Raw genomic sequence first — 13676 nt, 5'->3', positions numbered from 1 at the left:
AAAGGTTTGCAAAGTAAAGCAATGTATCAAATGTTATTATTTTTATTAAGATATGCATTTAGTTCATAGGTCTATTGTGAGGAAACCACTTTATGAATTCTAAAGCAATAGACAGATAAATTCCTGTTGTCAAAGAAGAAATTACTTGATGAAGATTTAAAATGCATATATGAATAAACTTTCCACTTTCCCCTAAAATTGAAATTTCAACACAGATTTAGAGTGGACATTTAAAAATCTCCAAATCAGAATATGTAGACGATTATGGACTTTTTTCCTCCAGTGGGCATATCATATCTGCCCTTTACTAATTAGCTTTTATTAATTTAATTAATAATTAAATAATAAATTTATATATTATATTGTATAATTGTATACTAAGATTATCAATTATTAATTAATTAATTTTATTATTTTCTTTTCCTTTTAAAATAGATGGATCTTTCAGTATGGTTCTCATGTGCAAACAACTTTAAATTATGTTGTTCCTCCAGTTAGACCCCCCCCCCAAATTAAGCAAAAACATCCCTCAAAATCCTCATTAAAATGCATAATCTAGGGAAAATATCCCCCCATGTTGACTCTGCCAAAAAACATTTTTCTCTCTGAATTTTAAGTTCTTTGCCACTCTTAGCAGAATATGAATGGCATATTTCTTTTTCAGTCTTCTGGATTCATGGTTATCATTGCATCAAACCAGAATTTTTTGTCTTTCAAAGCTGTCTTTCTCCATAAGGCTGGCGTATTAATTGTTCTCTGGGTTCTGCTTTCTTTCATCTGCATCAGTTCATGAAGGTCTTTCCAGTTTACTCTGAAAGTGCTCATTTTAAAATTTCTTATGGCATAATCATATTCTATTCCATTCACATAATATTGTTTAACTTTAGTCATTCTCTAATAGAACAACTCCCTTAGTTTTCTGTTTGGGGCTGCTATGAAAAGAGCTGCTTAAAAAAATATGCATGGGGGTAGTGTATGTAAGTGAATACATATGCATATAGGTCTTTTTTATCTGATTTCTTTGGGCATACATTAGTACATATACTAGCAGTAGCACAGTGGGACCAGTGACTATGTATATTTCAATTCTAAATTGTTTTGAAGAACAGCTGATTCAATTCACAGCTTCTGCTTTCCCACACCCCCAACAACTTCCACCATTTTGGTCTTTTGTCATCTTTGCCATCTGATGAGTGAGCATACGGCAGAACCTCAAGAGTTTCTTTAATTTGAATATTTCTTATTATTAGTTATTTAATGGATTTTTAAAATGCAGCTTGTTGGAAGCTTAGATTTTTTTCATTTGAAAACTGGCTGTTCATTTCCTTCCATCATTTTTATTGGTAAATTATTTTTGTTCTTATGAGTTTGAGTCAGTTATTCATTATAGATATAAGGTAAACTTGCTACAGATTTTATTCTTGAAGTAGAATTTAATGATAGTATTCAGACAGTAAATTTTTCCCTTCTATCTTTCTGTTATCACATATAGGTCATAAAATGTTTAATTTGTAATGTGGCCAAGTTTGTGCTGCTGTAGGATGATTTTACTCTTGATTTTCCTGATGTCTACATGTGTGATTTTCCAATTATAATAAAATGTCTATGTTTAACAATCACATATTTCAGAGGAAATACATTCATGGAGTTTATTTGTTATTCTCTTTGCTTAAAAAAGCACCAAATTCTGCTTTTACCCAAACACTGAATTTGATTTAGCAATTTACCTAAATAATAGCTGATGAAATTGTTCTTTTACAACCATTCTTTCTCCATAATCCTACCGTTTCAATAGAAAGGCAAGCTTATTAGCAGACCTCTTTTGTGGAGTGAGCTTTCAGGTTCTCATGGTCGCTTCCATTTGTACCATGTGGATGATCTGGCTTCTGAGTTACTGAGATTTATGTTCTCTAGTGGCTTAAAGGAAACATAGTCTGCAGACGCAGACTGTTAAAGTGATATCTCAATGCCATATAACAGACTAAGGTCTGTTTGTTTTCCAGTGTGCTGAGTATGTCCTGACACCTGTTTTCTCACAGTTGAAATGATACAGTGTGTATACTTGAGTTCTTGTTACATGAGCACCATGAAAATTCTATGAGTTGTAGCGTTCATTAGATCTCTCCCTCTCCTACAGAATGTCTGTGTTGCCACTGTTAAATGCAGTACATTAGAACCTTGGCATCCAAACACGAAGCTACTTTGACTTTTCTTCTCACGTTATTTTTCTTTCCTCTCAGAGTATTGAACTCTGATTTATTACAACGATGTCTTCTATTCTCATAGGAATGCAATCTATTGTTTACAAATCACTTGTGTGTGTATTTGACCATCCTAGAGAATATGAAAGTCTTTGCCTTTGCTTCTTAAATTCATATAATCAGTATCTCCATCACTGCCCTCACTTGGGAATTTTGGGAGATGGAGCCTTTCTTTCATCAGCCCCCAAATGCAGAAGCTCGTTGGGAAGCGCTCTTCGCTGTGGGTTTATTGAAAATCTAGGAAAGAAAAGGAAGAATGCGTGGTGTGGGGGTGTATGTCCTTGTGTGTTTCTTTATCTTAGGCTCTAGTGTGATAGGAGTGGTGACTAAATATTGATAAATCTCAGTTTGAGAGATTCCTTGATATTATTTGCAATCTTGTGGTAAATATTTTCTACAGTTATTGCATTTTAGTGGAGCCCTATTTACGGTATGGTAAAATAAGGTGATTGACACTGGTCCCATGCTTTGGAAGTTTCATTTTGCTAGCAGCTGGGTCAATGAGTCAGGGCAACAGTTAGCACAGGGAAAAGTTAAGTGGCTCAGGCAACTGGTACTAACATATATATGTGTATATATATAGATATATATATACATACATATATATACCTAATATGTGTGTGTGTATATGAAAATATATGAATTCATGGTCTGATTAAACATGTATATACATGTTTAATCAGACCATGAATTCATCTTCTCCATCAGTAGTTTCCAATCAAGACTTCCCCTTTCTCCAGACTTTGTACATATAACTCAGAGGCTGTAAGTTAGCATTTTGTGTCTTACCCCTCAACTGCCACCAAGGGGTTCCTTTTAAGTTAGCTTTTTTTTGTAAAAATAAACTTTAAATGATATTGTTCTCACCATGAGTCTCAAACGTTACTAACTCTGATCAACAAGGAATGTGCCAACTATATAGTCATTAAAAGTGTGACAAAAAGAAAAGACAAGAAATTTTGCCCTAGTCTTCCCAGGTTTCTCTGAATCCCTCTCTTTTATCATTTCTTACTGTATGATAATATTCCATTATATTCATCTACCATAATTTGTTCATAATTTATTCCCAACTGCTGGATATTTCCTCCAAGGTAGCTAGATGGTGCAGTGGACAGAGCACTACATTTAGAATCAGGAAGGCCTGAGTTCAAATCCAGCCTGACAGTCACTGGTAGGGCAACGTACTTAAACTTCTGTGTACCTCAGTTCCCTCATCTGTAAAATGGAGATGATAATAATAATACCTATCTTTCAGGACTTTTGTGAGGATCAAATGAGATATTATCTGGAAAGCACTTTACAAACCTTTAAGTTATCTTTCAGTATTATCCACTGTTACTGGTTTATAGTTTGTTGTTGCTACAAAAATAGCTGATATACACACATGCGTTTATATACATACATACACAAATGCATATATATATTTTGTGTATGTGTTTCCTTTCCCTCTTTCTTTGACCTCTTTGGGGATAGACCTAGTAGTATTGGTGTGACTGGATCAAAATAATACACAGTTTAGTGACTTTTGGTGGTTAGTTCTCAGTAGCTTTGCAGAATGTCTGGATCAATTCATAGCCCCACCAGTGTTACATTAACGTGCTTTGTTTTCCTGCATCCTCTCCAACAATTGTCGTTTTTAGACTTGCCTTTTTATAATTATGACTAGGAAAGGGAAGAGAAATATAAGATGGTACCTTTTAGACATGCAGGGTTAAGTGAAATTTTAACTACCAGGGGTGTCCTGGGAGTGTCGGTGAATGGTAACAAAAAAGACAGTAGATAAAAGTGTTGAAGAAGAGAAAGAGAAAGGGTGCTCATGGCTTAGCTTATTTACTTCATAGCATTAGTCCCATCAGATTCCAAGTCCACCCCACCCTTCTGCCATCCCTCCAATCCTGGCTTCCCAGGTCTTTCCTGATGGATTGGTTGCAACGTCTGGCCTGAAGTTCTGGACTTAAAGATCCCCGTGGCCTGAGCTCCTCTGACAGAGCCTCTGCCCCCTTGCATCTCTACTGAAAAGGATAAACAGAACAAGCCCATTTCTCTGAGCCACCTGGCCTGAGGGGAGGGAAAAGTGGCCCTCAGGACCTTCCTTCTCCAGCTTACTACATGGTACCCCTGCTGTGAGTGAATGAATGGATCTTTCAACCCTAGCTGTTGTTGTTCATTTGTTTCAGTTGTGTCTGACTCTTCATAATCTCCTTTGGGGTTTTCTTGGCAAAGGTACTGGAGTGGTTTGCCATTTCTTCTCCAGATCATTTTGCAGATGAGGAAACTGAAACAAACGCAGTTAAATGATTTACTTGCCCAAGATCACACAGCTTGTAAGTATCGGAGGCCAGATTTGAACTCAGAGAGATGTCATTCTGACTCTAGGTCAGATATTCTGTCTAATGAACCACCTAGATGCCCCTAGACATCACAAGAAAAAGGAGTTATACTTCAGTCCTGTAGATTTAAAAAAGCAGACAATTCTAGCCCACAGAAAAATGACTCTCACCCACATAGTAGGTCAACATGGAATGTCCAGGCCTGTGACTGTCTCCCAGAAGCAAGCTGTCAGCATTACACAGGTGGGTGCTTCCATTTTAGGTGATCTGGGATCACCAAATCCCTATTACAATGTATAGATCATATATTACTAAAAAAGACAGTGGGCCAATCATGTATCCTGATGAAGCGACAAAGGAGAGATAGCTCAAGGGCAGTCCTGGTAACTACAAAACATGAAAGTAACCTAGAAGATGATCTCCCCTGCACCGAGAGGAGAAAGCTCTAAGAACTAGAGGGAAAGGGAAAGACTCTTGGAAGAGGTAGTTCCTGAGCTGAGAGTTTAAAAATGGGGTCATAGAATCAGTGCAAATGTCTTTTGGCAGAATATGAAATATCGAATGTAGGGAGCAGCAGGCAGTCTGGTTTGGCTGGAAAACCATTTGTGAAATGGAATAGTAGGAATATGGTAATGCCCTTACTAGAAATAAGGAGTTTGGCAGGGGGCATATTTGTGACAGAATGTATTGAGTTCCATATTGGAACTCTGAGTTTGAAAGGCCAATAAACATTTAGCATGTATCCATCAAGAAATTGATGACATATAATTTGAGTTCAACAGGGAAATTAGAGTGAGATATAGTGATTTGAGAACAGGATGCTTAGGAAAATAACATATTTGAACTTACTGGTGCTGATGAGATCTCCAAAGAAGTTCACTTAGATCAGAGGTTCTCAGCCAGGGTTCTGCAGATAGATATCAGGGAACCCATGAACTTGGATGAGAAAAAAAAAAGATAATGTTATTTACACTAACCTCTAACTGAAAGGCAATATTTTCTTCAATTATTTAAAAATACGATTTTGAGAAGGAGTCGATAGGGTTCACTAGTTTATTTATTGGGTTCATGGCACACAAATGAGGACAGAAATCCTTCATTAAGATTAAGAATAAAAGAGACCTCAGGACATATAGCATTTAAGAGATGATTTCTGATGAGAGAGTGGTTTCAGTAGAGAGATGAGATGTGAAATCAGGTGGGTAAGTGAATAGTAGGCAGTCACATATTGGAGGCTGTAGATGCTAGTGGTTTTTTTGTATGTGTTTATTAGAGAAAAAGTGAAGAAATATTGGATGACAGCTTGACGGACTTGCAAGGTATGTAGCTTTTTTAAAGGGTGAGACTTGATTGCATTCTGTGAAGAAAAGTGAAATTTATATATCGAAATATATCATTGAAATATATTGAAAAATGAAATTGAAAAATTATATAAAAACAAAACAATAAAAATAAGATAAAATAAGGAAAATAGGGAGAATTTGAAAGTGAAGGAGAAAAAATTCCAGGCCAAGCTCCTGGAAGAAATACAAAGACACAGAATTCAGGACTCATGTACAGGGACTGGCCCTGTCAAGGAGGAAGGCCACCACTTCCTCGAAGGCAGGAATAAAAGAAGAAAGGATGGGTGTAGGAGTGACAGGGGCTCAGAACTAATACTTTTTCTTAATAAAGTGAGACATAGAAACATGAGGGGTAGAGGGGTCGCTGAAAGCTTGAGGAAAGAAGAGAAGTTTTGGGACACATTTTAGGGGGGAAAGAAAGCACCTTTGCAGGAAGAGATAGTGCTGAACAATCATGGTAGAGGTAGAGTTTGGAAGTGAGAATGGGGACCAAGTAGTAGACCAACTCCTCCTCCTGGAGGCACATGGGATGAGGAGCAGCTAATATTGGAGATTGTATCCAGGGCCTGGTCTCCACCCTCTCCCCACCCCCTGTAGTGTTTTGGAAAATGGAAAGAGAGTGAAGAGATCAAGGATGAAGAGAAGGTTATTTGAATAAGTGTTTCAAAACAGATGTTCTGTCTGCTATCTGGTATTTTCTTTATTATTTGTAATTCTCAGGGAAGGTCCTATTCACAGGCAACTACTTTCATTGAATGATTATTGATAGGGAAGTGCCAACTATGTGCCAGGCACTGAGATAAGTGCTTCATCTCATTACCTCATTTGATCCTTACGGCAACAACAGCAGATGCTGTTATGATGACTATTTTACAGTATTTAAGATGTTAGGTGTTAAATTTTATAATATGTATCTGGTGGGGAAATACAAAAAGGTAGATAATCACTTGTCACTAGTCATGGATGTGGGCGTTAAACTGGATGACATAGAGTTCCTTTTGATTCTAGAATTCCATGATTTTGAAATTCTAGTGGATACCAAAGAGAGGGCCATCACCAAGCAGAGGTGGAATAAGAAGAAGGAGATATGTTTTTAACAAATATTTCCTTCAACCTCTGAAATTTTCACAATCAGTCATTGTTTGAAGATTCTCAGGAAAAAGTGTTGATCTTAACTGGGTTAAGTCCTTATGTTTCTTGGGAGGAGGAACATGTTAGTAGAGATATTTATTGGGTTAATTTCATTACTTCCAGATCAGATCCCGATTTCCAAGGACAGAGTTGAAGACACACTCACCTTAAGCATACTATAGTGTTTGTTGATCACATACAAACCACCCTCAGATCTCTTGTTTACTTCACATTTTTTGCCTAAAACCCAAATAGATTCTGGATTATGCCCTAGATACCTGCTTTACTTCTAATAGAAATAAAAGATCGATTAGATCTTTTATTTCTATTAGCAGTCTCATTAAAAAACAAATAAATAAAACATTTTACATGACCACAGTCTTGACACAATAGCCAGTCTTGAATAACAGACACCATTCTGGTTTTATTTTTTACCAGTTGCTTGACTCATTTATAAAACAAAGTTCTTTTGGATCAGGAGAGCTTTAGTTGATTTCCATTTTTACTATTTGAGTAGAAATCTCTGAATGGTATTTTACATTTTCAAGAAAGCTAGCTGCTTAAGTGTACTTGTTTCTTATAGTTTTCTACCAGTATTGTATGATTTTTACAGTCAGTAGTTTGTCTAAATATCTTTTAAATGGAATGAAGTGATTACAACATTCCTCTTATTAAAAAAAAAGTACCATGTGCTTACATTGTACATGAAATTATTGAAGACCAGCAGCTAGAGAAACTGTTATAAGTTGGTATCGGTTTTGATCAAAACACACTGAATTCCATCATTTTAACACTTACCTTTAGTGACATTAAGTATTTATTAAGATACATGAAACCTTGAGAATATGTTGGAAAGTTCAATGAAGATCTCTAAAGCAAATTATAAGATAAACCACTCCAAGGAGTCAACAGAGGGAGGACTTGGCCATTCTTCCCAGAATAATCAATTGGTCTTTTTACTCTTGATTTTTTTCCCTCCCATATTATGATGAAATACCAGGGTGTACAGATTAATATAATCAGATAATAGAATGCTTTAAAATAATAGGAGCTAAGTTTTGTATGTGTAAAATAAAGCTCTAATTCCTGTTGGACTGTTGTACTCTCTAACAGGTTGAGTAGGCTGAAGTCTAAGTTCTTATGTACCTGTTGTATTTAACCAATGTTTATAGGTTCTTGTTGATTCCAGATACTGCTTTTCTTCCTGGAGTGTTCTCATATTGTTTTATAAATATTAATTGCCACGAGTTCAGAATACCTGTTTTTCTTCACAAATTTCATACCAACCTGCAATCCCTTCATTAAAAACTATTACTCAATTCTACTTTCCTCAGTCTGGGGTCTATTTTAATACCTATTAGTTGTTTAGAAGTAAAAGCAGAGTTTCTTCACTGAACCTTGCCTTTTTGCATTTCTTAGTGCCCAGCAGAGAAGCAGTCAGGTTCACAAGAAGAGTGCAGTTGGAAATCAGGTAGGAATTTTGTAAGAGAATTACTAACTGCATGCTTGAATGAACTGAAGCCAAATCGCTTTATTGACAATTATTTGGATGCAAATAATTTTATGCAAATTCTGCTTGACTGACGTGCAGCTTGTGTTTCACCTTTTAAGTATGCAGAATGAAATACAGTTGTTTCATTAGTTGTTTTGTGCTGCTAACAGTTTGATTTCTTTTTAATAACTTCTGCTATTTGCATAGCTTTTTGAATTTTCATTTCCTATCCTCTATGTACTCTTTTACCTGCTTATGTTGCCCCTAAATTTAATCTGATGATCACTGAATCTGTGAGTCAGTTCAAGGATAAAGTGCTGGTGAGTACGTGCATGGGCTTCCTGGTGCTGCTTACTAGTTCACACGTTTGCACAGCTTGGTAACAGTGAAGGGACAGCTCCTAGAAGAAGGCTGTTGCTTGATTTGCTCCTTATCAGAATTTCTATTGGTTTTACGGAAAGGTTAATTACCCACGTGGACTTGGTCTTTAAAACATTCATCCTTGAGGCTGATCAGCTGTCTGACTAACCTCAGCGCTTTGCAGAGATCGCCTTAACTCAGAGTTCGCTGTTTCTGTTACGTCTTGTGTGATAATGAATATTTGCATTGTTATTTCTTTTCAAGTCAAAACAATGAAGATTTGGTAACTGGTGTAAATTTCTGTGATGCAGAGGAATGGTTAATGAGATAAATGCGATGGAATTCTGTCATGTTCATTGTTTTGAAGGGAGAAGGAATAAATGACAGATTTTTCTCTAGAAACTTTTTCTTAACTAAAACACACTTCTTTGCTATTTCAGGGAACCAATCTTCCGCCTTCAAGGCAAATTGTACGAGCTAAGTTCTGTAAGCTTTACTGTTGCTTTTTCATTCAGCTTCCCCAAGTGCAAAAGTTTGTCTTTAACTAATTAACTCCACTAGCGCTTGCCACTAATTTCTTTTTTTAAACCTAGGCTGTCTTCTCTGTAACATCCTCTCACTGAAATAAGAACCTCAGGAAGGTTCATCCCTTCACTGCTAATAACTTGCTGTGATTTAAAAGTATGAACTAGTATAACGTAATATGCTATAGTATTAAGCCATTAACACTATGGATGCTTTGATATTCCTCTAATTGTCATGGGTCTTATAATCATTAAAATCATTAATTGACTAAAATCTCTATCCTTTTATGCTGTATTGTTATAAGGCATAAGTTTCCCACTCCTCATTTGTGATAGTTCCAACAAATACAAACTGTTTCTTGGAAAGGTGGATAAATTTTCTGGAGAGAGAGAGAGAGAGAGAGAGAGAGAGAGAGAGAGAGAGAGAGAGAGAGAGAGAGAGAGAGAGTGTGTGTGTGTGTGTGTGTGTGTGTGTGTGTGTGTTACCAAAACCCATTTCACTACACTTTGTACAAATAAATAGGTAACAGCAACTTTAAACTAGGTGACATTTTGTGTGAGTTAAGATCTAATCCTTTTAAACACAGAGACAGGGCAAAGGACTAGGTCTGGGAATTCTTTGGCACTGGAAAAGCCAGAGAACCTTAGAAACAACATTCTGTGGGTGCAGAAAGACTGCTACATGACCTTTGACTTGACATGGGCAGAAGAGATTCTGCTGAAGGTCTTTTTTAGACTGTTCAAACTTTATTTTTTGCAGTTTGAATGAGAAAGTCTCACTTTCCATTAAAGTATGTGTACATGCTATTTGAGAACAAGATGAACTTGTTCCCCATTAATTCTATATTATTTGATGCAGCTTTTGAAGGAAAAAGATTAGGTATGCCAATGTTATTACCATTGTTAAAAATGAATTTTTAAAAAGAATTTTAAAAAAATAACACTCTATAGCAAATTATTTTGATGAGACTAATATGCAAATCAAGATTATATGTCTCTATGCAAAAAGCTCATTAGTGTTCATCCAGTAAACAATAAACATTAAGTACTTACCATGCAACAGGAATTGTTTGAGGTCTGGGAATACATACAGAGACAAAAAAAAAAGTCATGCTTGCTTTCAGTGGGCTTACATTCTGGGGTGTAAAGGTATATCTCTCTTTTCTAACTTTAAAAATTCTCTCTAACCCCCCAAAAATGTGTGTGTGTGTATATATATGAATGTATATAAATATATACATACATGTGTATGTATATATGTATTATATGTGGCATATTATATATTTCATCAGTATTAAAAGGGAATGAAATGCAACATTAGTTGCATAATAATGAGTAAAATCATAATCATTTGTGATTTTGTACTAAATAGCGTAATGCCACCTTTTAAAGAAGCTCTAGCATTTTGAAGGATAAAACCAGATCAGTAGTGTCAAATGCAGCATATGCTATATGTCCCAGCGTTAATAGCATGTTATTATACAATGTTGTGTTGCAAATATTCCTTTGGATACTTTTTTTTTCTGGCTTGACTGCAGTGTGCTTTAAATAATGAAATGGAACAACTTTATCAATCTGGATATATTTGTATGAAATGGGAATGATCTGTTGCTGTGATGAGGTATTATTAGCTTTCTGTTTTCTTCTATTAACTTCTCACACTTCATCTTTGACTTTTAACGCTGTCGTCTGAGGTTTTGACCTGACTTGGAAAGGTTTCTTTTTAAGCCACAGGTTAGTCTGCCTTCTAACATATTTGAAATAACAAAAGCAACCTTTTATTCAGCATCTTAGCTAACGATTTTGGTGACTGCAACAAGCTTCACAAAACACACTCAGGAATTTTTCCAAATTAATTTATGAAGACAAATTAAGTTATCAGAGGATACTCTCAAAACATAAAAGCTTCATGGGGAAAAACATTCATGACGTCATGAAACAAACTGCTAGGGAGGGGCAGGTTAGGAAGTCTAAGGAGGATTTCACCTCTGAAATGGCCCTGGTGGTAGGTGACTGGTTGGATTGGAAACATGTAGGAATTTCCCATTTTAACTGATTATCCTTGATAACTAGACGCTAAGTTTAATTGTCCACAATTGTTGAAAGAGTGTAAATAATAGACAACACTCTCCATAAAGAGTAAAGCCCAGCCCTATTTCCAACTCAGCCTGTGTTTTACCGCATGATTTCAGCTAGCAAGGAGGGGATCATGAAGACTGACCATTTCTCTACTATACATCGTTTTGCGGGATTTATGTTATTGTTGCTTGATAATTTTTTTTTGGTACGTTGAATATTTTTGCTAGTGCCTTATTGAGTTCGATTTGTGGCAAGCATTCCATTACTGATTCTCTTCTTAGAACTGTTAATCCAATTGACTATATAAGGATTATTTACATAATTACATTTGTATTATAAAGTGACTTTTCTGATGATCGTTAAGGTTATTCATATGATCTAACGAATGAATATTAACCATCCCATTACTAGCTATCAATCAGTCAGCTAGCATTACGTTCTTAATATGTGTCAGGTTCTGTTCCTTGTGCTAGAGATACAAAGAAAGGCCCAAACTGTTGGCTCTCTAGAAGCTGGAGAAAGGAACCATGCAAACCACTATTTACAAATCAACATTAATATTGGGAGAGGAAGAGAAAGAAGCTTCAGTTTTCCCTATCCTCTTAAACCTCCCTCAAGCAATTTCCTGTTATCTCCTCTATGTTAACAGACGCGTGAAAGTCTGGGTTTTGAACTAACTTTCCATTGGAGTTTACATTAGCTTAATGCTATTGATTCAGTGGAGATAGTAACACCTGATAAAGGTATTAGGGCTAGAGAATTTTGTCAGTTCTTTTAATTGGGGGAAGAGTGATTGATTGTATCAATTAACTCTCCCCCTCCCCCCCAAAATACTTATCATTAGTACTGCAGTATATGATAACCATACAACATGAAATAATGTTTCTTGTTGTCTTTTGGTATATGGGTTAAATCTACTCTACCAATTTTTCTTTGTCCCTCAACAAATACTTGTGAGTATTCTTGCAACTTCTTTCTTTTGGTTTCATTTATAGCAAGAATGTCAAGATGGATTTAATTTACTTTCTCCAGGAATATGTCCATTTGCTGGCAATTGGGAAAGGCTCTTACATTTAGAGTACCAACAGTTATATTAAAATTTCTTGACATTTTAAGACTTGCATGATTCAGCTTCCTTTCCCAGAACTGTTTTTCACTGTTACTGTATAATCCAAAAGAGATCATATAGGAATGAGGGCCATTTAGTTTTTTCCCTTATTTTATGGGTTGCCTTTACCAGAGTTTCTCTATCATATTTTATCTTTAATTCTTCAAAATATTTGAATTCAGACTGGTTTTAGCTCCTTGCTCCTCGGGAACAGGCAAGATGGAGTAGAAACTGCATTTGATTGAGAGTCAGAAAATGTGGGTTCAAGTCCCGAATTTACTATTTTTTTAACCATGAGAAAAATCACTTAATTTCTTGGGTCTCAATTTTTCCAACTGTAAAATGAGATTGAATTGGGTCATCTGTAAGGTCCCTTCCAATTTATGGGTTATCGGAATTTTGTATTTCCTATGACAATCAATGGGTATCTAGATTAAATACAATATTGCATATGTGATCTGCCTGAGTACAATTAGACTACACTTTCTTCATTCTCATGTTAAAGATATTAGTTTTTTTTTAAAGCTACAATGTGCCATTGGTGACATATTGAACTTTCATTCCACTAAAACCTATAGGATCCTCACATCTGCCTTCTCCTTTACTCATGCTCTTGATTTTTTAAACTCCATTTTAAGACTTTACATTTAACCTTATTAAATCTCAGTTTACATTGTTCTAGCCTATCAAAATTTCTCTGTCATTTAGTTCATCAGTAATCCCTCATTGCTTCTTGTCTTTCACAAATCTGATGGCTTTGTCAAAGTCATTGTCAAAAATGTGAATGGGAATAAAGTCAAGGACAGAGCTTTGCACATTTCTTCAGAAACTTCCCTCCAGGTTGACGTTTGTCCATTAGTGACGACTCTTTAGGTCTGCTTATTCAACCAGTTCTGAATTCACCTATCTGCTGTCTTCTAGCCCAAATAATCTAGAGGCAACTAGGTAGCTAAGTGAATAGAGCACAGACCTGAGTTCAAATTTGACCTCAGACATTTATTTAGGTATATGACCCTGGAAAAAAAATCACTTAACCTATTTGCCTCAG

The 13676-nt window shown here is 35.8% G+C and overlaps 1 protein-coding gene across 7 annotated transcripts in view; it reads left to right on the top strand.

The window, feature by feature from the left end:
- The window catches only part of DNM3 (dynamin 3), a 626037-nt gene that overhangs the window by 249429 nt on the left and 362932 nt on the right, over positions 1-13676 (top strand). For 4 of the 7 annotated variants that reach the window (XR_011975664.1, XM_072648609.1, XM_072648607.1 and 1 more), the window contains exons 13-14: positions 8485-8536; positions 9358-9387. Coding sequence is in view for 6 of the 7 variants with exons in the window: in XM_072648609.1 (XP_072504710.1) it covers positions 8485-8536; positions 9358-9387 (82 nt within the window). In the remaining variant the exon portion in view is untranslated. The remainder of the gene's footprint in view (positions 1-8484; positions 8537-9357; positions 9388-13676) is intronic. The other 3 variants (XM_072648608.1, XM_072648611.1, XM_072648612.1) reach the window with 1 other exon arrangement.

This window comes from Notamacropus eugenii, chromosome 2, assembly GCF_028372415.1.
Source record: "Notamacropus eugenii isolate mMacEug1 chromosome 2, mMacEug1.pri_v2, whole genome shotgun sequence".
Classification (NCBI taxonomy): Eukaryota; Metazoa; Chordata; class Mammalia; order Diprotodontia; family Macropodidae; genus Notamacropus; species Notamacropus eugenii.
This window is presented reverse-complemented; position numbering and strand designations above follow the sequence as displayed.